General features: G+C 49.4%; 1 protein-coding gene and 1 pseudogene across 2 annotated transcripts in view; both read right to left on the bottom strand.

Annotated features, from left to right (window-relative positions):
• RNASET2 (ribonuclease T2) overlaps window positions 1–20,969 on the bottom strand; it is a 28,923-nt gene extending 7,954 nt beyond the window's left edge. Inside the window, exons 1-6 of the mRNA XM_025381629.1 lie at window positions 20,434–20,969; window positions 17,120–17,180; window positions 11,437–11,492; window positions 9,558–9,615; window positions 5,313–5,383; window positions 829–942 (exon numbers count right to left, since the gene is read on the bottom strand). Coding sequence (XP_025237414.1) covers window positions 829–942; window positions 5,313–5,383; window positions 9,558–9,615; window positions 11,437–11,492; window positions 17,120–17,180; window positions 20,434–20,519 — 446 coding nt within the window. The 5' untranslated portion in view covers window positions 20,520–20,969. The remainder of the gene's footprint in view (window positions 1–828; window positions 943–5,312; window positions 5,384–9,557; window positions 9,616–11,436; window positions 11,493–17,119; window positions 17,181–20,433) is intronic.
• On the bottom strand, window positions 7,841–8,781 carry LOC112622274 (annotated as a pseudogene). The gene is made up of 2 exons (XR_003118967.1): window positions 8,696–8,781; window positions 7,841–8,578 (listed from the first exon to the last, which is right to left on the bottom strand). The product of XR_003118967.1 is annotated as a protein GVQW1-like (transcript).
• Window positions 20,970–24,004: the final 3,035 nt, after the last annotated feature.

Raw genomic sequence — 24,004 nt, 5'->3', positions numbered from 1 at the left:
GCTCCTGGTATTATTCTGATTTGAAGGAGAATTGCTCTAAAACAAGCTGCGTAAATTGCAAAAGCAGCAACACAGAGGCAGTGCAATCGCCTGTCATGTTTTTTTAGCACTTCACTGGTTTATTATGACCTCTTATGATGAAGGTCAGTGAGAACAGCTAAGACACTGACATACTGAAACGTCCAGACGGAGAGGTAAGGGCACACCCTGGTTCTCTAGCAACCAGATTTGGACAGTGAGTGGGCTGGGCGTGGCCCTCGGGAGGCACTTTGTTTTACAAGTTCACTGGTTCAAGTGGTGACAACATATTCCCCTTCTCGAGAACTGAGGTGAGGGCAGGCAGGGACGATTTAGGCAGGTTTGGATCATTTCTGGGGTTTAAAGAACCCTGGCCAACATCTCTTTCCTGCCTGCTTGTTCCAGGAGCTCTGTGACAAAGACCCACAGACTTCCTGAGGTTCCGTCTTTCTAAGGAAAAGGAAACGACCTGTTCATGCACCATCCTTTATCAGGAATCATGGCTGAGAAAGGCACGCTCTGGTTGGAGTTCTCATTTTCCCTATGGCCGACTCTGATGATGAGATGGTGCCCAGACAGGCATCCCAATACTCTGCACCCACTCTGTGTGATCGTGATGTAGAATGATCCGGAAAGGCTCGGTAGGCACAGAACATTCCTCAGGAATGATCCCACTGGCCAAACAGTGCACACGCAGAAGCTGCTGGAGGGCAGCGTGGTCTACACTCACTCCCCTGGATCCAGCCGTCAGGCTTGGGAGACAGCAGGGATCCCCACTGGGAAGAGCAGCAGGGGGAAGGGCGCACCCACCTGTTGAGGTCCAGCTCCCTGTAGAGTTCCAGGCTTCTGCCAAAGTACTTCTTCTGGGAGTTGAGCGCGTCCACCTGGGCGGCACAGGTCCCATGCTTTTCCCACTCATGCTTCCTGTGAGGATTAGAAAAAAATCTCCACTTAAAAGTAATGAAACAGGCTGGGCGCAATGGCTCAGACCTGTAATCCCAACACTTTGGGAGGCTGAAGGCGGTGGATCACCTGAGATCAGGAGTTTGAGACCAGCCTGACCAACATGGTGAAACCCATCTCTACTAAAAATACAAAAAAAATGAGCCAAGTGTGGTGGCAGGTGCCTGAAATCCCAGCTACTCAGGAGGCTGAGGAGGAGATTCGCTTGAACCGGGGAGGCAGAGGTTGCAGTGAGCCGAGATCATGCCATTGCACTATAGCCTGGGCAAGAGAGAAATTCCGTCTCAAAAAAAAAAAAAAAAAGGCAATGAAACTGATTCCTAATAAAAATGCTCAGGCCGGGCGCGGTGGCTCAAGCCTGTAATCCCAGCACTTTGGGAGGCCGAGGCGGGTGGATCACGAGGTCAGGAGATCGAGACCATCCTGGCTAACATGGTGAAACCCCGTCTCTACTAAAAATACAAAAAACTAGCCGGGCGTGGTGGCGGGCGCCTGTAGTCCCAGCTGCTCGGAGGCTGAGGCGGGAGAATGGCGTGAACCCGGGAGGCGGAGCTTGCAGTGAGCCGAGATCGCGCCACTGCACTCCAGCCTGGGCGACACAGCGAGACTCCGTCTCAAAAAAAAAAAAAAAAAAAGAAAAATGCTCAAGCATGTTTTCTCTTAGCACAGACCATTCCCGTGCAGTAGGCATGTCATTTCTTTTACAAAGTAGGAAGGATAAAATTCCTTATATGCAACATAGGCGATTATTTCAATCCCCCACGATGAAATAATCAGTTTCAGTTCACATCTACAATTACAGCTTGCTCAATTAACAACAAATCAAAGCTGAGAAAAAAGAACACGATGCTGCCCTAACCCCCCACTGATTCACAAAGCAGCGTGTGGTCTCCTGCAGCGAGTGGGTGCTTCGCAGCCAGGGAATTTCGCAGAGTGGCACAAACTGTCATTTCTAAGCAACCAGCCACGGAAAGGCAGGACAGCTAATTACCAGGAAACACCTCAGGCCCATTTTCCATTTCAGCTGCTACAAATTATAGTTCAAGCATCCATTCTACATAGAGGACAATAAGAACAACTGAACAGCCCATAACCAAAGGCCTGCACATGAACGTAATTTGTATTCCAGAAACATGTGGTCACTGACAATGATTCCTGATATTTTACTGCAGATTACAGGCTTACAAAAATCTTTCACGTTCTTCATTTGGTTCTCAAAACTCTGCAAGGCGAAAATATCACTGCTAGTTTAGAGACAGGGAACGGACGCCCAGAAGGGCCAGGGGACTTGCTGAAAGGTCACTCAGAGCCTGCCCTTGAAGGCCACTGTCAAGTCCAAGGTCAGCGCCCTTCCCACTGCACTGGGCTGCCGTCCAATCCACTGCTGACAAGACTGACAGCCACCTTCAGAATGACCGGCGTGTCATTCAGATGTTTATCATCATTAGCATGAAAAGACAAAATGGGAATCAGATTTCCTCAGCTTCATTAGTGATGAATTCATGATGTTTTAATAAATAACATTCATGCAACCACTTATAAAGCACTTATATGCAGTCTTAAAAATATAACCTAATGTGCATTAATTCATTGGCAAAATTCATCCAAAATACTAGTTTTAAATAATTCCTATCGACTTAAGTCGCAGAAAACGATGAAAAGTTGAAAACAGGAAGGATAAAAGTGGATGAGTAACTATCTTCATCTAGAAGACTTTCCAGAGCGAATTACCTGATAACTTGTTATATCCTATGGGGTAGAAAAAAAGAGATTATTTTAAACTAATAGAAATGTAACCTGAATTCCAGGTGACTTAGTTGCATAAAACAGAGGTAATTCTGCAGGTGAGATGAGGTGCGCCGAGCCCTTCCACACGAATGAGAACAGTTCCTTGCTCACAATAAACTGCAAATGTCAGCCATCATTATTCTTGGAGCAAGCTTAACTCAACAGATGTTGGAAATAGACTGATATTCACGGAGCTCGATGACATTCACTCACACTTCATTTGGAACTGGACCTTTTTTATTTTTAAGCATCAAAACGGTCAGTCACCAATGCGAAGTGACTCAGCGTGTTGCCCTCTATGCTGAGAGACACCCTGACTCACCCACCAAGCGTAGATGCAGCCAGGAGCGGATGTCCCGGGCTCACCCACCCACCGTCACCTGGCCCACTGGGCCACAAGAGGCAGCCAATCCTCGGGGCCGGTTATGCCCAAAGACACATTCCACAGCAGTGCTGTGACACCTTCCTCTGCCCAAGGAGCAGAGGTGGAGAAGCCAGAGGCCAACCCCCATGGAGTTAGGTGACCTGATAGGCACGGGACTGGGTGACACAGCCCAGACAGGAGCTCCTCCCTGATATTTTGTATTTAGGAGCACTCAAAAATATAAGTATTAATTTGTGTGTGAGATTTATCCTTTTCATTTAGAACCAGGCAGTTTTTTTAAGTGTTTAATTCAACTATCAACTTGAAAATTTAAAGTAAGTCATCTTGCCTTTATCAGAGCACAAAAATAAATGCATACTTTGCCCACACTGTTTTGATTAAATGCTCAAGATCCAGCTCACTGAAGGCCTTTGCATGTTTGCTGATTTATTTTCAGCCATTTGGCTAGTCTGACAGACTCTATCATGGAACATTGTAACAACTGGAAAAATTCTCTTTCATATAACTCAGTTACCATACGCTCATTATCTGAAGTACACTGTGAAGTGACATACAATTTTTTTTCCTATCTTCTTCCATTTCAACTTATCATGGCCATTATTTTGAAATAATTTTCTGGAACACAGGCTGTGCAGAATAGGTGACTGAGACCTGAACCATTCACCATCCGAATTTTCATTAAGAGTGGTTCTCTGTACTCAAGGGTGATTCAATACACAGATTGAGGGTCCATGAATCCTAAGGCCACTTCACTGCCACACCGATGAACCAGGAAGACGGACATCACTTCCATTTCATTTTATTTTAAAAAGCTTTCTTCTAAACTTAACTTTTAACTTTCCTGAAAATTACACACAAAAATATTACTAGGTTAACCTTCCTACCTAAAATTTGATGGGTTGTAATCTGAATTATAAATTGCAACATTGAAGTGGGAGAAAATAATTACCTTCAGTTAACATAATGTTAATAAAAGGAATTCATTTCATGTTATTAAAAAAACCATGATTTTAAAAGCTACCTTGAATTCAACATGGCATTTAGGTCTTAGGCTCAGCTTCGGCTGAACTTAAAGGCACTTCACCCTGACTGAGGTCTCAGCCTCACATGCTAAGTCTCACTTTCTTTCCTCCCTAAGTCATAGGCATGAGATCATCATCTTAGAAGACATCTTCTTTTTTGAGATGGAATCTTGCCCTGTCACCTGGGCTGGAGTACGGTGGCGTGATCTCGGCTCACTGCAACCTCCACCTACTGAGTTCAATTGATTCTCTTGCCTCAGACTCCCAAGTAGCTGGGATTACAAGTGTATGCCACTGTGCCCAGCTAAATTTTGTATTTTTAGTAGAGATGGAGTTTTGCCATGTTGGCCAGGATGGTCTTGAACTCCTGACCTCAAGTGATCCACCTGCCTTGGCCTTCCAGAGTGCTGGGATTACAGGTGTGAACTGCTATGGCTGTTCTCTTTTTTCTTAATGTATTTCAAGACCAGAGCACAATTTCCTTAAGAAATATTCTCTCCTGTCTGATATAGACTAATTCTTAGATATGCAAGCATTTGACTTTGTTGAGCCTCAGAAGAGAAAATTTGTTTCTTTCTTTTTTTTTTTTTTTGAGACAGGGTCTCACCTCCCCCCGCTCCCCCCCCCCACCCCCGGCACCCAGGCTAGTTATCACCCCAGCTGATCACAGCTCATTGCAACCTTGAGCTCCTGGGACCACAGACACACAATACCACATCTGGCTGACTTTTTAAATTTTTGGTAGAGACGGCATTTTGTCATATTACCAGGCTGGTCTCGAACTCCTGGACTCAAGCAATCCGCCCACCTCAGCCTCCCAAAGTGCCAGGATTACAGGCATGAGCCATTGTGACTGGCTGAGAAAAGTTTTCAAGCAAAGTAATAAATATCACATAGGTTAGAAAACAGGCTTATAAGGTAAATTCCACTTGTTTTCATTTTTCTATACACTGGAGAAAGGCACCAAAAATGCCATAACAGAATCATATCTCATAAAAGGTTGTTCAAACTGCTCAGCCCCATAAGACAGATTCTGTTATCTTGCTTCCCACACAGTTTCCACTTAGAGCGATTCATCACGCTCCCCACACCCGCTCAGACAGCAATCAAGACAGCAATCAGAGGCTGGGACTTACCAGAAGCGGCTGCGATTGGGAAACGAGTGAATTACATCAGGCCAATATGCCTTCATTTCTGGCAAAAGATCCTATGCATTAAAATAAAAAAATAAATAAAAGAAGTCTATGCAGGATCTTAATAATAAACTCCAAACCCAGAAGGTAAATTTGATAAACTGACACATTCAAAGAATTGAGCTCTGCTAATTAACAATACTTGGGTGAGTAAAATAACCCTATACTTATTTTGTACAAAGTGTTTGTTAAGTATATCTACAAGTGCAATTTGAGTAATCATAAAACTGCACACGAAAATACAAGCTCTTACAGGTGAAGGGATAAAGTGTACATCCAAACAATGGAATATTTGCAGCAACAAAAACCAATGAACTATCAAGCCATGAAAAGCCATTGGAGGAACTGTAAACATATATTGCTAGTGAAAGAGGCCAATCTGCAGAGGCTCCATACTGTATGATTCCGATGATGTGACAATTTGGAAAAGGTAGTCTTAAGAGACAGAAATGAGATTTGCGGTTGCTGGGGGTTCAAGGGGAGGAAAGAAGGGGAGGTATGGCTCAGGGGGTCTGAGGCCAGGGGCTGCTCTGCACCGCACTGGGTGGGACTTGTTCTCCTGCATTTGTCCAAAGCCACACAACCGCACAACACAGGAGTAAACCCTAATTTTTTTTTTTTTTTTTTTTTTTTTGAGACGGAGTCTCGCTCTGTCACCCAGGCTGGAGTGCAGCGTCGGGATCTCAGCTCACCGCAAGCTCCGCCTCCCGGGTTTACGCCATTCTCCCACCTCAGCCTCCAGAGTAGCTGGGACTACAGGCGCCCGCCACCTCGCCCGGCTAGTTTTTTGTATTTTTAGTAGAGACGGGGTTTCACCGTGTTAGCCAGGATGGTCTCGATCTCCTGACCTCGTGATCCGCCCATCTCGGCCTCCCAAAGTGCTGGGATTACAGGCTTGAGCCACCGCGCCCGGCCATAAACCCTAATGTTAACGCTAAACTTTATTTAATAATAAAGTACCAGTATCAGTTCATTAATTGTAACAAATGTAACACACTATAGAAGATGTTAATGATTGGGAGATTTGAGGGGGAAGGGAGTGAACTGTCTATAATCTCCATCCAATTTTTCTGTAAACCTAAAACTGTTCTAAAAACAACATCAGCTGGACGCGGTGGCTCACGCCTGTAATCCCAGCACTTTGGGAGGCTGATGCAGGCGGATCAGAAAGTCAGGAGATCAAGACCCTCCTGGCCAACCTGGTGAAACCCTGTCTCTACCAAAAACACAAAAATTAGCTGGGCATGGTGGCACATGCCTGTAATCCCAGCTACTTGGGAGGCTGAGGCAGAAGAATCACCTCAACCAGGGAGGCAGAGGTTGCAGTGAGCCAAGACCAAGCCAGGGCACTCCAGCCTGGCGACAGAGTGAGACTCCGTCTTAAAAAACAAACAATAAACCATCAATTAAAACAAACAAACAAAGGACAAGCTCTTCTTTTCCCAGAGAAGAGCTTGTGTGAGCTGGGCAGCCTGGGCTCCACACTGCACTGGTCATGCTAAATTCAACAGAACTGGAGTTTACTTTTCAATTTCTACACACCCTCTACACCAAAAAAACCCAATAACAAACTTCGGATAACTTCATTTTTCTTCCCTTTCTCCTGTTTTCCAGCACCCTATATAAGGGTTTTTTCCTCAGCCCATTTGTAATGCGGCCCCCACCCCACAGCCCCTGCCCGTGTGGGCACAGCTCTGACCCCCTGCAGCCCCCACCCCGCCTCTCCTGCCCCACCATGCTGGCTTCAGCCCCATCAGCCCTCAGGATGATCTAGGCCACGATATGATTGACTGTGCAAACTGGGCTACTTCCGTTTGGGTCAATGCAAAGTTGGACCTATCACTACACAACGAGGAAGCCAGGACTACTCTGAGGAGCGGCGGCTCAGGTCACCACAGACCCATGACCCGCCACCCCCACCCAAAAGGCGTTTCAGCCTTCCTGTCCTGGATGCCCCGGGGAGATGCAATCCCATGGTGCCTCTGCACGAATCTCTCCTCTCCCGGGTTTCTGCCTTTCCCAGCTGCAGGCACACATGCCCCTTTTCACCTGGCTGTTATCACGGGGTTCCACCAGCCCCTCTGTCCACCAGGCCCACACCTGTCAGTGCTGTCCCCTCAGCCCACCCATATCTGTCAGCTCTGCCACCTCACCTACCCATGTCCACACTTATCAGCCCTGCCCCTTCACCCACCCACACCCACACCTATCAGCCCTGCTCCCTCACCTACCCACACCCACACCTGTCAGCCCTGCTCCCTCACCTACCCAGGTCCACACCTGTCAGCCCTACACCCTCACCCACCCACACCCACACCTGTCAGCCCTGCTCCCTCACTCACTCACACCCACACCTGTCAGCCCTGCCCCCTCACCCACCCACACCCACAACTGTCAGCCCTGCTCCCTCACCTACCCAGGTCCACACCCGTCAGTCCTGCCCCCTCACCCACCCACACCCAAACCTGTCAGCCCTGTCCCCTCAACCACCCATGTCCACACCTGTCAGCGCTGCCCCCTCACTCACCCACACCCACACCTGTCAGCCCTGGCCTCTCATCCACCCATGTCCACAGACCCATGTACATCCCTACACCTGTCATTTCGATTCACCATCCTCATGCTAATTATGCCTAAAGCCACCTTTCCTCTGACCCTGAAGATCCTCTATGTCACCACCTGGAGGTCTCAAGGGCACTTCAAACTCAACATATCCTGAAGTGGCCTCTTCATCACGCCTCCCCAGAGCCCATTCCCTGCAGTGAGTCCTGGAGGAGAGGAGGAGAGTCTGCGTGAGGAGCTACAGACAGCACCAGGCTCTGGGGTGTCCCTTCTAAGTCTCATGGCCATCCCCAGCCTCTTGGCTTATCCCACTGAAGGTCTTCATGGGGAGGAAAAAGAAAACAATTCCATACGGATTAGAATTTGTGGGCTGGGTGCGGTGGCTCACACCTGTAATCCCAGCACTTTGGGAGGCCAAGGTGGGTAGATCACCTGAGGTTGGGAGTTCGAGACCAGCCTGACCAACATGGGGAAACCCTGTCTCTACTAAAAATATAAAATTAGCTGGGTGTGGTGGCACATGCCTGTAATCCTAGCTACTCGGGAGGCTGAGGTAGGAGAATCACTTGAATCTGGGAGGCAGAGGTTGCTGTAAGCCAAGATTGCACCATTGCACTCCAGCCTGGGCAATAAGAGCGAAACTCTGCCAGAAAGAAGAAAGAAAGGAAGAAAGGAAGAAAGGAAGACAGGAAGACAGGAAGACAGGAAGACAGAAAGAAAGACAGAAAGACAGAAAGACAGAAAGACAGAAAGAAAGAAAGAAAGAAAGAAAGAAAGAAAGAAAGAAAGAAAGAAAGAAAGAAAGAACTTGTGATGGATTTGCAACTAATGACCTTGGGGAATGTACCATTCCTAGGAAGGACCCACAACTTCCACAAATCCTTCCATTCTACCACATATTTTAAAGAAGGCCCCAGTTACCACCGCCTCCCTGGGTCCAGGACCAGTTACCCTGACATATACTGGTTACACACAGGAACTGCTGGCACCCCTAAGGAAAGATGAGGGCGTGCGTATGAGTGAAGACTCCGTATGCCATATGAGGTACAGGTATCTCAAAGGAACGCCTCTGCTAGTATCTCTAACAAATTCCCACCCTGTGAGCTTTCTTTAATCAAGCTCTTGTACTGGAAAGGCCCAGCATGTCCACCCTGCTCAGAAACCCGTTCACCAGATAGGACAGCCCCAGGCCTGTGCTCTCTGAGCCTCAGCTGTCTGGAGATGCCTGGCAATATAGCACACCAACCGGATTCCCACGTGAGCCATCTGACCCAGGAGTCCTGGGACCTAGGACGAGGTGGGGCTGGCGGGCGAGCGTCAGGATCTGCACAAGGTTGGCACGGGGGAGTGTCAGGGCTTGCTCTGGTTGGAGCCCCTCGCTCAGGCCCCTCATGCAGTGGCTTGGGCACAAGGCAGGGGAGGGGAGGGAAGGAGAGGGGAAAGGTCAGTTGGTGTAATTTGTGGGGTTGAGATAGCAATACTTACTAAAACAGCACCAAGGGCTCAATCCTGGTGAATACATTCATGACCCCATAATTTTAAAGATGACTTTGAAGATACACGTGTGAAGAAAAGAGTTAATCTAGGTCAACACTCTGCAGTAGAAATATAATTAAAAATCAATACCTTAATCTCTTCTAAATTGAAGGGCCACGATCTATTACATCCTTCACTTTTATCAGGCCTGGAAATTCAAATTTAAAAGAGAAAATAAGAAATATGAGTCTTGGTTGGGGTGGCTTCTACATGACCTTGGAAAACACTTTCATTAAAGTCTGCAAAGCATAAAAAGAGAAATTCTAATTGGGAATTCCTTATCCCATGCAGGACGCTTAAGAAAGAAGACACAGGTAAGAGTAGTCAGAGTTCGAATTTCCTTAGAAGAGAAAAAAAATTGTGTTAAGAGCATCCAGGAGTAATGCAAACAGGCCGCTGCTTAGTAAAGGAAACGCAATGGATGGCCTAGTAGCACCTAGGAGCGGGGGCTCTGGGGTTGCCCTGACTGGGTTGATAGAAACCTCTGCTGTTCCCTAGCACCGGGATCTAAGTAAGCTGACCCCTGGCCAATCTCCATGCCACAGATCCAGCATGAGAACAGCGAGAGTCTGTTCCTTTCAATGGTGAGAAGGACTCCAGGAGATGACAAATGTAACACGTCAGAAAGTACCTAGTGTATGACAGAAGATCAGCTAGCAGGATTTTCATTTCATTTTTAGTAGCAAACACACTTACACTGTCTAGAACTTTAACTCCATCCTCACACATCTAATTCTGGACATATCAACTCTGACTCTTGAGTGCTGCTTACTCCACAAGGTCACCAACTTCCTAAGACCCCGACCCCTCAGAGCCCCAAAGAGGCCAGGGAGGAGAGTGTCTTCAGGGTCAACAGCTGGACCAGCATCTGAAACCCGCCTGATTCCATGCACTGGACTGGACGGCATTGCAAAGCTTCATTCCAGCCTCAGAAATGAAACGGCCATGATGAGCAGAGGCACAATCAGAGCATTTAGCAACAGCAGGGGAGAGGACACCATGCAAAGTCTAGGAAAGCCAGGAGCCCCAGAGACAGGAAGTCAAGGTCATCTGACAAGCCTGAGAAGAAAGTGAAACCTGAAGCCGAGTAGCTACATCCCAATTTAACTTGTTTTCCACCAATCCGTCTTCCTAAGGAACCAAGAGGCACCAATAAAGCTAAAAGGGCCCTTTTCAATCCCGGCATCGAGGCAGCAGGACAAAACTGGTCCTTCAGATGGGGCGATTCATGCGCCCAGTTCAACATCATAAGTATGTCCATGTTAAATAGAAAAGAATTAACTAAAGGCAGACAAAACCAGAAAAATAAATTTGAGTGTCTCCGAAATGTGTACAAGAGAGATACTCACATTTATGTATTTTCATGCAGTTATTTATAATGAATCCCAAGAGAAGAACAAAATGAGAAAATTAAAATGTAGTGACCCTAACATGTACCGAGAATCTGTAAACACTATTTTAAAAAGTGTTACTGGCTGGGCGCAGAGGCTCACACCTGTAATCCCAGCACTTTGGGAGGCCAGGGCAGGTGGATCACCTGAGGTCAGGAGTTCGAGACCAGCCTGACAAACATGGTGAAATCCTGTCTCTACTAAAAAATACAAAAATTAGCTGGGTGTGGTGGAGCACACCTGTAATTCCAGCTACTTGGGAGGCTGGAGCAGGAGAATCACTTGAACCTGGGAGGTGGAGATTGCAGTGAGCCGAGATCGTGCCACTACACTCCAGCCTGGGCAACAGAGTAAGACTCCATCTCAAAAAAAAAAAAAAAAAAAAAAGTGTTATTGTTATATAAAGATAGAATTAAAGAACAAGAGAATCAGTGTTCTGCTAGAAAGACTAAAGATATTTTTAAATAAGAATCTGGTCTATTAGATAAACTCCTAAAAATAAACAAGAATAAATACATTCAAGCTAGGGTTCCCAGAGAGCCTCTTCTGCCTAAGATTTAATTGTGTGAGACACTTGCCATAGTCCATGTATTGTCCAGTAATCCGGAGGGTCTCTACAGTCGTTTTGAATTTCCTAGGGAGAAAATATAACAAGAAAATGATTGGTTCTTTATTAAAATACACTTAGAACCCTATTAAAATACATTTAGCAACTAGTTGCAATATATGCCAATGAGATACAGGTACTGTGCTAATAACACAAGCTAAAACCAGTGTTAGTTCATAATAAATTGCTTACAACAACACATCCATGAGGAAGCTACACTAGGGCTGGATGTTCTAAGCCAATCCTCAAACAACTGACTTAATAGAAATAGCCATTTTTGTTAAGCCATTCCTCAAATATTTGACTTAATAGAAACAGGTGCTTTTATGAGCTGAGCACAGTGGTTCACGCCTGTAATCCCAACACTTTGTTTGGGAGGCCAAGGCGGGTGGTTCAACTGAGGTCAGGAGTTCTAGACCAGCCTGGCCAACGTGGTGAAACCTCATCTCTACTGAAAATACAAAATTGGCCGGGTGTGGTGGCAGGCGCTTGTCGTCCCTGCTACTCTGGAGGCTGAGGCAGGAGAACTGCTTGAACTCAGTGAACCGAGATCACGCCATTGCACTCCAGCCTAGGTGACAAGAACAAAACTGTGTCTCAAAAAAAAAAACAAAAAAAGACTGGGTACGGTGGCTCATGCCTGTAATCCCAGCACTTTGGGAGGTGGAGGTGGGCAGATCACGAAGTCAGGAGATCGAGACCATCCTGGCCAACCTGTGAAACCCTGTCTCTACTAAAAGTACAAAAATTAGCTGGGCATGGTGGCACACGCCTGTAATCCCAGCTACTCAGGAGGCTGAGGCAGGAGAATCGTTTGAACCCGGAAGGCGGAGCTTGCAGTGAGCCGAGATCGTGCCACTGCACTCCAGTCTGGCGACAGAGTGCGACTCCATCTAAAAAAAAAAAAAAAAAAAAAAAAGCTGTTTTTGTTAAGCCAATCTGATGGGAACACTCATTTGCCCAGAGATAATTTACTTAACATACACTTGAAAATACATGTTTAAGGACAAAAGGCTGAGAGTACCCTGCTAAACTAATGCTTGTTCAGGTACCAAGTCTAAATAGATTAGTGAAATAATAAGTATCAAAAAATTTGAAGCCAGAAAAATAAAAAGGTAAGAATAGGAGTATATCCTTAATCACCATCATAAAGATAAAACAATAGAGAAAAAAAATCTCAGCTTAGCATTTTTTAAGTACCTTCAAATTGTTTAGCTAAAATGGAGTTTTTCCAAAACAGTCATCCGGAAATACATGTGGGCTACCGAAGCAGATGAGGCACAGGGCATGCCTGGCCCAACACAGTGGGAGCAGCAAAGGAAAGCACAAGTCTGAGCCCAGAGGACCCGCCCGGGCACCAGGGTCCATCGCACCCAGCGCTCTCCCCGAATTTGCCTTTTGTGGGAGGCAGCTTCAGCTCACGGTTGATCTGGAAAGGAGGGGGAGTCTGGTTCAGCTGAGAGGTGTCAGCTACTGAACGCCTGAGCGGCAAAATGCCTGGAAACAGAGCAATCTCTAGTATTAGAAATGAGCAAGACTGGGCTGGGTGCAAAGGTGCAGGCCTATAATCCTAGCACTTTAAAAGGCCAAGGCAGGTGGATCACTTGAGGTCAGGAGTTCAAGACCAGCCTCGCTGACATGATGAAACCCTGTCTCTACTAAAAATACAAAAATTAGTTGGGCATGGTGGTGGGTTCCTATAGTTCCAGCTACTTAGGAGGCTGAGGCAGGAGAATGGCTTGAACCCAGGAGGCGGCGGTTGCAGTGAGCCAAGATCGCACCATTGCACTCCAGCCTGGGCGATAGACCGAGACTCCTCAAAAAAAAAAAAAAAAAAAAAAAAAAAAAAAAAAAAGAAATGATCAAGGGCATAATTTGAGCCAGATAAGCGAAACTGCATTTTCATTTGTCAACAGAAAAATCAGTTGAGGAAGTAGAACAGAAAGTCCTTACTGCTCAGTGCTAGAGGAAGAGGGTCAGAGGCCAAAACCTGTAACTTCACCTCTGCCGCCCAACTCCATCCCTCAGGGAACCCGGTTCAAAGCCAGAAGTTGGGCTCCTTTCCTGGGGGCACTGTGGAGAGCAAAGCCTGCACCACACGGGGCTCTGAGGGCTCTGCACAGCACTCGGTTCCCAGGCCTGCGTGCGTGGAGCTGTGGGAGAGCCCAGGACACCCGGAACCCCAGACAGCCCGAGCACCTTTGACACAAGCATCTCATCAGACAGGGCACCAGGCACGGCCCTCACTGCCTAGGAGGACACCTGGGCTGAAACAGAACCCTTCACCATGGCTGCCTGGTAGGAGATACACTCCCTAACAAGGACATTTTGCTACAGATTTTAAAAAAAATCTTTTTCTAAAGCCTCAAGGCAAAGATGTGCCTCCACGCATATTTACATTAGTGTGCAGGGACACACCCATATTTTGTCATGTAAATGCCTCCCTGAAAGCAGAGTAGCCGGGTCTCAGGCCCTGGAGGCAGATCCTTCAGTGTGGGTCAAAGACAGTGCTTAAGTTCGAGCTCCTCCTCCATGGTCCTTGGTGGTCCTTCCTTCCGTAGGAACCAAGGACTCCAGGAATCCCTCACTGTATCTCAGAACGCCAGCCACACTCCCAACAACTGAAAGTTGGTGCCAAGCAGCTTCCGGCTCCTCCTGTCCGCTGCCCCTACCCCAAGGCAAGGAAACAGCACCAGGAGCGCAACGTTAAGTCCGCAAAACTGAAAACGGGGCAATCTCATGTACAGAAATGAGCAAGAGCATAATTTGAGCCAGATAAGCAAAATTTCATTTTCATTTGTCATCAGAAAAATCAGTGAGGAAGTAGAAGAGAAAATCATTAACACTTAGTGCTAGAGGCAAAACATAAAGCCTGCGTGCTCCTGACAGAATGTGGAGCTAGCTCAGCAATACGATGAAACACTGTAGAAGTGTGCGAGGCACCCCAGGGTCGGCTTGATACACTGAGCAGGGCAGGCCCTGAGGGGCAGATCCAGGCAGCGTCCTGGCTCTGGGTGCTCCAAGGAGAAGGGCCCGGACACTGACGGGACATTGAAGGGATGTGGCGCATGGAGCAAAACGGAGCCAGATGAAGAGGGGCCAGCCTGGAGGGCCGTGGGTGCCATGGGTGCCAAGCACAGGAAAAGGAGGCAGGGATGCTCTTGGGTCCTCTTCACTCACAGGACATGTTAATAAGATGTTCAATAATGTCCAATACATGGAGGGATGTAGGGACCAGCCCTACAGGGTCTGTGGGTTTTTCTCCTCATGTGCAGAGGTGAGAGATTGTAGAAATAAAGACACAAGACAAAAAGATAGAAGAAAAGACAGCTGGGCCAGGGGAACCACTACCACCAAGACGTGGAGACCAGCCGTGGTCCCGAATGCCTGGCTGAGCTGTTATTTATTGGATACAAGGCAAAAGGGGCAGGGTAAGGAGTGTGAGTCATCTCCAATGATTGATAAGGTCATGTGAGTCACGTGTCCACCGGACAGGGGGCCCTTCCCTGTTTGAGAGAGAGAGAGAGAGAGGACACCTTACGCCATTATTTCGTCTTCAAAGACTTTTAGTGCTTTCACTAATTCTGCTACTGCTATTTAGAAGGCAGAGCCAGGTGTACAGGGTGGAACATGAAAGTGAAACAGGAGTGTGATCGTTGAAGCACAGCATCCTGGGGAGATGGTTAGGCCTCCGGATGGCTGTGGGCGGGCCTGACTGATGTCTGGCCTTCCACAAGAGGTGGTGGAGCAGTCTTCTCTAACTCCCCCCGGGAAAGGGAGACTCCCTTTCCCAGTCTGCTAAGTAATGGGTGCCTTCCCTAGGCACTCACGCTACCGCTAGACCAAGGTCTGCTAAGGAACGGTTTCCTTCCCAGGCACTGGCGTTACCGCTAGACCAAGGAGCCATCTAGTGGCCATGTATGGGCATGACAGAGGGCTCACACTTGTCTTCTGCTCACTTCTCACCGTGCCCCTTCAGCTCCTATCTCTGTATGGCCTGGTTTTTCCTAGGTTATAATTGTAGAGCAAGGATTATTATAATATTGGAATAAAGAGTAATGCTACAAACTGATGATTAATAATATTCATATATCATCATATCTATAATCTATTTCTAGTATAGCTATTCTTGTTTTATGTATTTTCTTTATTATACTGGAACAGCTTGTGCCCTCGGTCTCTTGCCTTGGCACCTTGGTGGCTTGCCACCCACAGAGGGAGGAGTCGAACTGAGACTTGCTGTGGGTTGAACTGTGTCCTCCCAAAAGATATATCCCCGTCCTAACCCCTCCTCCCATCTGTGAACATGACCCTACATGGACATGAAACTAGGCCTCACAAAACCTAAAAAGTTAGCACCAGGTGGCCCTAGATAGGGTCCCACCCTGCCTCGATAGGGTCCCACCCTGATAGGGTCCCACCCTGCCAATTCCGGGAAACAACCTCATGAGGTCCCACCCTGCCAATTCCAGGGGTCTCACCCTGCCTCGAAGTTCCCGGAATCAACAACTCCAGGAAAGAACCTCATAAGGTCCTGCTCTAACCAATTAAACCAAGACCCCTTGCTCAGGCTATAGCTAGACCCAATCATTTTACGCCTTAAGCTTTGTTTGAATTTCGCGCCATAAGCTGTGTTTGAACTTGTGTTTGCCTATATAAACAGCCTGTAACAAGCAGTCGGGGTCCCAGGGCCAACTTAGAGCTTGGGACCCTAGCGCGCTAGCAATAAATAACTCTCTGCTGTGAACCTCGTGTCGGTGATCCTTCGCGGCGACCCCTACCCAGGAGGGAATCGAGAGTTCGGTTCCAACAGACACAGGGTCTTTGCAGATGTCATCAAGTTAAGATGAGGTGATACCAGATTAGGGTGGGCCCTAAATCCAATTACTGGTGTCTTCATCAGAAGAGACACAGAGACACAAAGTGGAGAGCACACTGTGAAGGAGAGGCAGAGATTGGGGTGATGGGTCACCCAGGAACGCAGAGGACCACGGGTCCTTACTAGAAGCTAGCAGAGAAACAGAACAAACTCTCGCCGGGCGCGGTGGCTCAAGCCTGTAATCCCAGCACTTTGGGAGGCCGAGACGGGTGGATCACGAGGTCAGGAGATCGAGACCATCCTGGCTAACACGGTGAAACCCCGTCTCTACTAGGAAATACAAAAAACTAGCCGGGCGAGGTGGCGGGCGCCTGTAGCCCCAGCTACTCGGGAGGCTGAGGCCGGAGAATGGCGTGAACCCGGGAGGCGGAGCTTGCAGTGAGCTGAGATCCGGCCACTGCACTCCAGCCTGGGCTACAGAGCCAGACTCCGTCTCAAAAAAAAAAAAAAAAAAAAAAAAGAACAAACTCTCTCAGAGCCCTCCAGGAGGAACCAACCCTTCTGACCCCTAGGTTGAGACTTCCCCTTTCAGAACTGTGAGAATAGATTCCTGAGGCTCTTAGCCACCCAGCTTGTGGCACTTTGTTACAGCAGCCCTGGGAAGCTCACACACAGCCCTCCTGGGGGCAGTCCCTGCAGGAGACACTGCCCACCCACCGGAGCAGTGCCCACCTCCTGCACCAGCAGCGTGGGTGCCCTGGATGGGCACGTGCACGCAAACCCCTCTTCACAGGGCTCCCCAGGCCCCAGGGCCCGTCAAGGCAGAAACACTCACCTCGCATACTGTCTCAGGCCAGTGCTGAACCATAATTAGCTTTTTCCACTCATGGTTGTCACTGTTAAAACACAAGAAACTTATTTTTCAAGAACTTTTTTAAAGTTACAGAAAAAATTCATCCACCCATCCATCCCTTCAATCATTCATTCAGCATTGAGTGCCTGTGGGACGAGGAACACTGCCTGCCCTGCTGCTGCGCACACTCCTGTGAGGAAGGCGGTAAACACCTACACTAAGAAGGCACACGTGGTGGTGTCCAGTGCTGAGTGGCAGTGAACATGAATAGGAGAAGGGGAGGAGGGGAGAGGAGGGGAGAGGAAGGGAAGCAGAGGCAGGGCAAGCTAGGAGGGCAGCCAGGGAGGTCCTCACTGAAGGGAAGCCACTGAGCCACGAAGCACCTTTCTCCTAAGGATGCTCAAGAGAAACGCAGACCCACCATCCCTCCCTTGCATTCGTGAAACCCATAAAAGCTTGAAACCTGGCAGTTTTTTGTAATTCACTCGGCAACAAAACATAACCTGAACTAGCATAACACTATTTATCATCACTACCCTGACTCAGTTTTTAGACTTCACTTGCCTCTCTGCAGGATGTGTCCTTTGATTTTAGGGTGCTACTTCAGATGCCACCAGGACTGTTAACTTGAACACAGTATGTGCACTGCATCCTGAATGTTACCCAGGACATGGTATGCACACAGCACTGCATCACATGTGTTACCCAGAACACGGGGCCACACTAGATCACAAACCTGAACACTGTGAAACTCATCTGACTCTAAGACCTCACAGAAGCCACTGTGGAGCTTCAGCTTATTCATGGCAGGAGGCCTCTAGCCAATTCTGCAAGACTTAACAACGAGACTGAAGTAAAAAGTGCAGCTTGCAAAAAATGCACATGGAAAAAGCCAGCAGCAACACAGGAATATAAGTCAAGCAGACACTTCAGGATAAATCAAATTTTAGAAGAGAAGATTCCAAGTAAAAAGATCAAGTTGTTACACATTAGCTTTTGTGAATAATTGAGTCCTGTTGAATTTGTATAAAATTTACAATTAAGATGGTATGAAAACTTAGTTGTACCTTGGAACTAATTATGCAAGCGCTCAGTACAAAAGGAAAAAAGGGTTCAAGCACGGTGGCTCACACCTATAATCCCAGCACTTTGGGAGGCGGAGGCGGGCGGATTGCTTGAGCTCAGGAGTACAAGACCAGCCTGGGCAATATGGTGAAACCCTGTCTCTACAAAAATTAGCCAGGTGTGGTGGCATGAACCTGTAGTCCCAGCTACTTGGAAGGCGCTAAGGCAAGAGGATAGCTTGAGCCCAGGAGGTGGAAGTTGCAGTGAACCCAGATTACATCACTGCACTCCAACCTGGGCAACAGAGCCAGACCTTGTCTCAAAAAAAAAAAAAAAAAAAAAAAAAAAAAAAGAGGATGAGCTGCAGGGTGAGAATTAAAGCTGGGAAAAGCATTAAAGATTTTTTACCCTTGGGTGCAAAACCTTATTTTACATAGATGGAAACTGAGGCTGGAAAGCTTAGCAACGCCCAGGAAGATGAGACTATCAATATGCTTACAATAAAACTACCAAGATTCAGACATTCGTAACAAACTCTCCATCTACAACCAAGCAAAGAGTGGTGTGAGTGCAGGAGACACCCTCCTACACACACACCCCCTCCCCTATTCATGGAGAAAGTAATGGAGAAGCTAAAGAAAGTCTAAGAAGAAAGAAAAATCACCAAGGTCTCAAACCCGGTTAGAACTTGGGAAAATACCCGCTGATCTGTGAAGCCCTGGTGGTCTGAATCAACCACATTCTGGCAAATCTCTCCTGCTCAAGGTTGTCCGATTATATCAGCTGCATGAATTATGGGGTGGGATGGGGGATCCACATATGACAGTCTGTTTTATGCTAACGTTTACTTACAGTCAGACATCATTCCAAGTACATTCTGTGCCTTAACTGATTTCTCCTGAAGCCAACTCTGTGAGGCAGACTGTTACTATTTCTACTTTACAAAAGAGGAAACTGCAAAGCAAAGAGCTGAAACGTCCCACACCTGGCTGTGAACTAGCAGTTCCCACTCAGCCAGCACCGGTCAGCACGCCACAGACTTCCCCAATGAGAGGCTCTGAACCTCATGGCCAATAAATAAGGACATAAATGTAGCTCTTTTTCAGAAAACACTTTTCTGGAACATTGAAATATAATGCTACCTTTTAATGTATATGATTTTTTAAAAATCTAAGGTGTTTAAAAAGTAAAACCCTGGCCAGGTGCGGGGACTCACGCCTGTAATCCCAGCACTTTGGGAGGCCAAGGCGGGCGGATCACCTGAGGTCAGAAGTTCTTAAATACAAAATACAAAACTTAGCCAGGCGGTGGTGTGCGCCTGTAATCCCACCTATTTGGAGGCTGAGGCAGGAGAATCGCTTGAATCCGGGAGGCGGAGGTTGCAGTGAGCTGAGATCACGCCACTGTACTCCAGCCTGAGAGACAGAGCAAGACTCTGTCTCAAAAGAATAATAATAATAAATAAATAACAAGTAAAACCCACCTTTTCAACAACTTCTACGTAAGTAAGAAATCATTTTATTAACCCGATCATTACCCAAATAGAAGGAAAAAACTATGGTATTCAAATATTGGTGTCTTCCACAGAATTAAAGTTGGAATTCTTTGCAGCAACGCCTGTTTACCCCTAATTAATCTGGGCGGCTGCCCGCCCCCACCCCCCCGCGCGCGCGCACACACACACACACACAGACACAAAGAGGGAGGGCGAGCCAGGGTAAGGGATTCAGAACAGGACACTCAAAAAGAGGAAGAACAGTCGTTTCACCACCCGCTGCAGTGGAAGCTAAAATTAAGCGTCCCCTCCACGACTTCGACCTCTGGGAGAACTTCGAGTGCAGGAACCGTGCTCCATCAAGCCTGCCACCTGCTCTGTCCCGTTCTAGGCTGGGAGCTGTCTGTGGGACCAGTTTCCAGTCCTGCTCCAGGCCGGAGTGTACCCAGAACCTCACCCTACCCCCTACTCCTTCCCAGGGGTCACCCCGGGGAGTGCTCAGGGCTCCCCCCCGCAACCCACTTCTTCCCAGGAGTTACCCCGGAGCGTGCTCAGGGCTCCCCTCAACCCACTCCTTCCCAGGGGTCACCCCGGAGCGTGCTCGGCTCTCCCTGCCCTCCCCAGTCGCTGCCCGGGGCTCAGCGAGCGCCGACTCCGAGAGTAGCAGCCTGCACCCCGTGGAAAGCTCTAGGGCCCGGCTCCCACGCTCCCCACTTTACCTCGCAAGGTAACTCACCGCAGGCGCTTGTCCGCACCGCCCAGGCAAAGCAACGCCAGGTAGAGGCAGCCCAGCAGGGCCCCGCGTAGGGCTGCAGGTCGCATGGTGCCGACCTGCGGAGAGGACGCGGCCTGCTGCCGCTCCGGCCCCCACTTTCCACCTGCGGCCTGAGGAAGGCTTCCGGGAGAAAAGCTGTCTCCGAGATCCCGCGCCGCCGCGCTCCCTCCGCTGAGCAGCGGCCACCGGGTGCGCCCGGGGCCCTGGGACGGCCTGAGCCAGTGACTCGCGGGCCCCTCGCCGGGCTCTGAGAATTGCAGCAGCAGCCCTGGCGACCCAGGCCCCTTGGAGCTCCCCTTCAGGTTCGTGCACCAAGCGCGCACGTCCCGGGCCCACCGCGACCTCAGCTCCTCCGCGCTGCGGCCACCGTCCGCCCACGACCACGGTCAGTTGCGTCCAGCCCAGCCCAGCCCAGCCAAGGACGCCCTGTTGGCCTGCACCGGAGCAGAGAGCCACGCCCCCAGTACGCCACGCCCCCGCCGGCGGACACGCCCCCCAGAACGCCCCTTCCCCTCCCGGCGTTCACGCCCCGCCCCGCCCCGCGGCTGGCGGGGAGAGGCAGAGGTCAGAGCAGGTCCGCGGGCCTTGCGGGCGTGTCAGGCAGCTGTGTTCCTTCGCCACGCAGGCACCCCGCGCCTTCCCACGCAGCTCTGCGCCACTCCCCCACTCCCGGGTCGGAGCTAGCCTGGACCACCCGTGAGGACTGCCCTCGGGGGGACAGCCCGTGTCTGCGCCACCCCCGCCAGCAAGTGGGCGTGCGGGCCCCAGGGTCACCCGGCGCTCCAGGGACAGCCATCATCTGCGGCCCGCACGCCGCACCCGCTCTCAAAAACTGCGCCCTGCAAACTGCCCGGGACCTCCTGACTGCAGACGGTGCTTGGCCGCCCAGGCTTCCCGCAGCCTCCGGCCTCCTCGGCGCACCACTGAGAAGCCCGAGGGACGGCTCCAGAATTAGGAGGGGACCTACTCGGGCCACTCCCCTGGAAACCTCTCCGGTCTCCCGGTGCTAGGTGCTGGGAGCACCAACATTCCTAGAAGGGCCTGGCTGTCACCCAGCTCTGGGCGTCACCTGCCCCTCCCCGCAGGCCCCAGGAGCCCGGAAGGCATCTCTGTGGGGTCCGCAAAGAGCCGCCTCGGGGCGCGACCTGGGAAGTCATCTTGTGAGGGATCCCCTCCTAGAGGGACGGGCCACCCCCCACGGATGAAGGGGACTTCATGGCAGCCCCACCTTGGCGCAGCCAGGCCCAGTCCCAGAGGCCCGGACTCTTCCCCCAACACCCTGGCCTTCCCAGCCCTTCAAAGGCGCGGGTTCCCCCCGCACCCCCGCCCCGCCCACGGGCTGTGCACCCGGAAGTGTCTCTGCAGATGTTTTTCCTCTCTCCCTTCCCAGCCCGCACACCCACGGCTAGTTAAGGCCATTCCTATTTACATGTCAAGTAAACTGCAGCTTCCTCGGAGTCCTCTACCACTGGTAACTGTCTAAATAGCAGGTGGGCTTGTAGCCAGCTCTCCCACAGGCCTGGACCTTGCCTGCATACATCACCATTATTTGAAACAAAATATTTAAATAATTATTCAGTTAATATCTGTCTTTCCCTCTAGGCTGCAAGGCGAGACCCATGTCTATTTTGCCCACCTTGAGTCCCCGCCACTGAGCACAGTGGATGGGGGACAGTTGGTCCTCAATAAAATGCCACCTCTGGAACACATGGGGGACGGCCGACACCTCCTTAGCTCCTCCAGGACCTCCGACAGGTCATGGTGTTATTCTCGTTCTCCTTTTCCTTAACGACTTCTTTCTGGCTCTTTTCATTCCTTCCTCTCAAGGATATAGACACAAGCCACAGTTCTTTTTCTCTTTTCTTTTAAACTAAAAAATAATTTTCTTAAAACAAAAGTACTTCCCAGAATCCTCATTTTCCCTTAAATCACAGTCCAGTCTGTTTAAACATCCCCTTGTCAAGGGGGGCTGTTGTGACCACTGCCAGATATAAAGCAAATCTGGATTCAGGGAGGAGCGGCATTATGAGGAGCATTATTGCAGGGGCCTGGGGGCCTTTAGTCTCTACTAAAAATACAAAAATTAGCTGGGCGGAGTGGTATGTGACTGTAATCCCAGCTACTCCCGAGGCTGAGGCAGGAGAATCACTTGAACCCGGGAGGCAGAGGTTGCAGTGAGCCGAGATCGCTCCAGCCTGGGCTGCACTCCAGCCTGGGTGACAGAGTGAGACTCCATCAAAAAAAAAAAAAAAAAAAGAGGCCGCGCGCGGTGGCTCAAGCCTGTAATCCCAGCACTTTGGGAGGCCGAGACGGGCGGATCACGAGGTCAGGAGATCGAGACCATCCTGGCTAACACGGTGAAACCCCCTCTCTACTAAAAAATACAAAAAACTAGCCGGGCGAAGTGGCGGGCGCCTGTGGTCCCAGCTACTCCGGAGGCTGAGGCAGGAGAATGGCGTGAACCCGGGAGGCGGAGCTTGCAGTGAGCTGAGATCCGGCCACAGCACTCCAGCCTGGGCGACAGAGCCAGACTCAGTCTCAAAAAAAAAAAAAAAAAAAAAAAAAAGAATGAAAGAAAGAAAACAGGAAGAAAGAAAACAAAGAGAGAGAAAGAACGAACTGGGAAAGGAGAAGTGGGATGAGAACTTACCTTCATAGGACATTAGGTCAGAGAAGGTTGACCCCGTGACCAGCCTGTTCTCTCAGGAGGGACTGACTCAGGCTAAGATGAGGCTCAGCCTCCGGGGAAGAGAGGAGCCTCACCAAGTTTGCTTAGCAAGTGTATTATTCCTATTGATCAGCTCATCATTGATGAGGCGAAGAATGGGAATTGGAGGATCTATGTCTGCCTTTGTCCTAAGTAATGGGTGCGGGGGTGGAGTGAGGGAGCATCTGTCACTCTTTTTTTTTTTTTTTTTTTGGAGACAGCACCCGGCCGCATCCGTCACTCTTATCACTCTTATCTATGTCATGTGGGGAAGAAGGGGGTCTCTCGCAGGAAGCCATTTTCCAGAACTCTCAGAGAGGGGATTTTTAATCGGATCACAGGGCTCAGATAAATTCAGCAGCGTCCTACCCAGCCTGAAAGAGCCACTCAGTCATTTCCTGTTGCACTTCCTTGTTTATTTTCGACACAGCTCTCCCTACCCCTGAGAGTTCCTGTCACCTCCTCCTGTACTGCCCGCTCCTACTCCCCCACCCCTGCATGGGAAGCTAATGAGGAACTTCAGCCCCTCGCTGGCCTGGGCCCCACCAAGACCCCAGATCTCATTCTGTATCCACAATTTTACCTTCTTGTTCTTGAAGAAGGACATCCAAATGGAAAACTCTCAACCCCCAAAAACTTGGGTATGAACCTGGAGCATCTGTCATCTGCCTTGACTGCTTCTCCACCTACCAGGATCCTAAACAGAACCCTACATAGGGGAGAGGCAGCGGCTGTAAGGGCTGGATTTGGCTCTGGAAGCCGCCCAGCTTTACAGAAACAAAGAGGGCTCCAGCATCAAGCAGGTGGGCAGGGGCCAGAATGGGA

This window comes from Theropithecus gelada, chromosome 4 (genome assembly GCF_003255815.1).
Source record: "Theropithecus gelada isolate Dixy chromosome 4, Tgel_1.0, whole genome shotgun sequence".
NCBI classification, from domain to species: Eukaryota; Metazoa; Chordata; class Mammalia; order Primates; family Cercopithecidae; genus Theropithecus; species Theropithecus gelada.
This window is presented reverse-complemented; position numbering and strand designations above follow the sequence as displayed.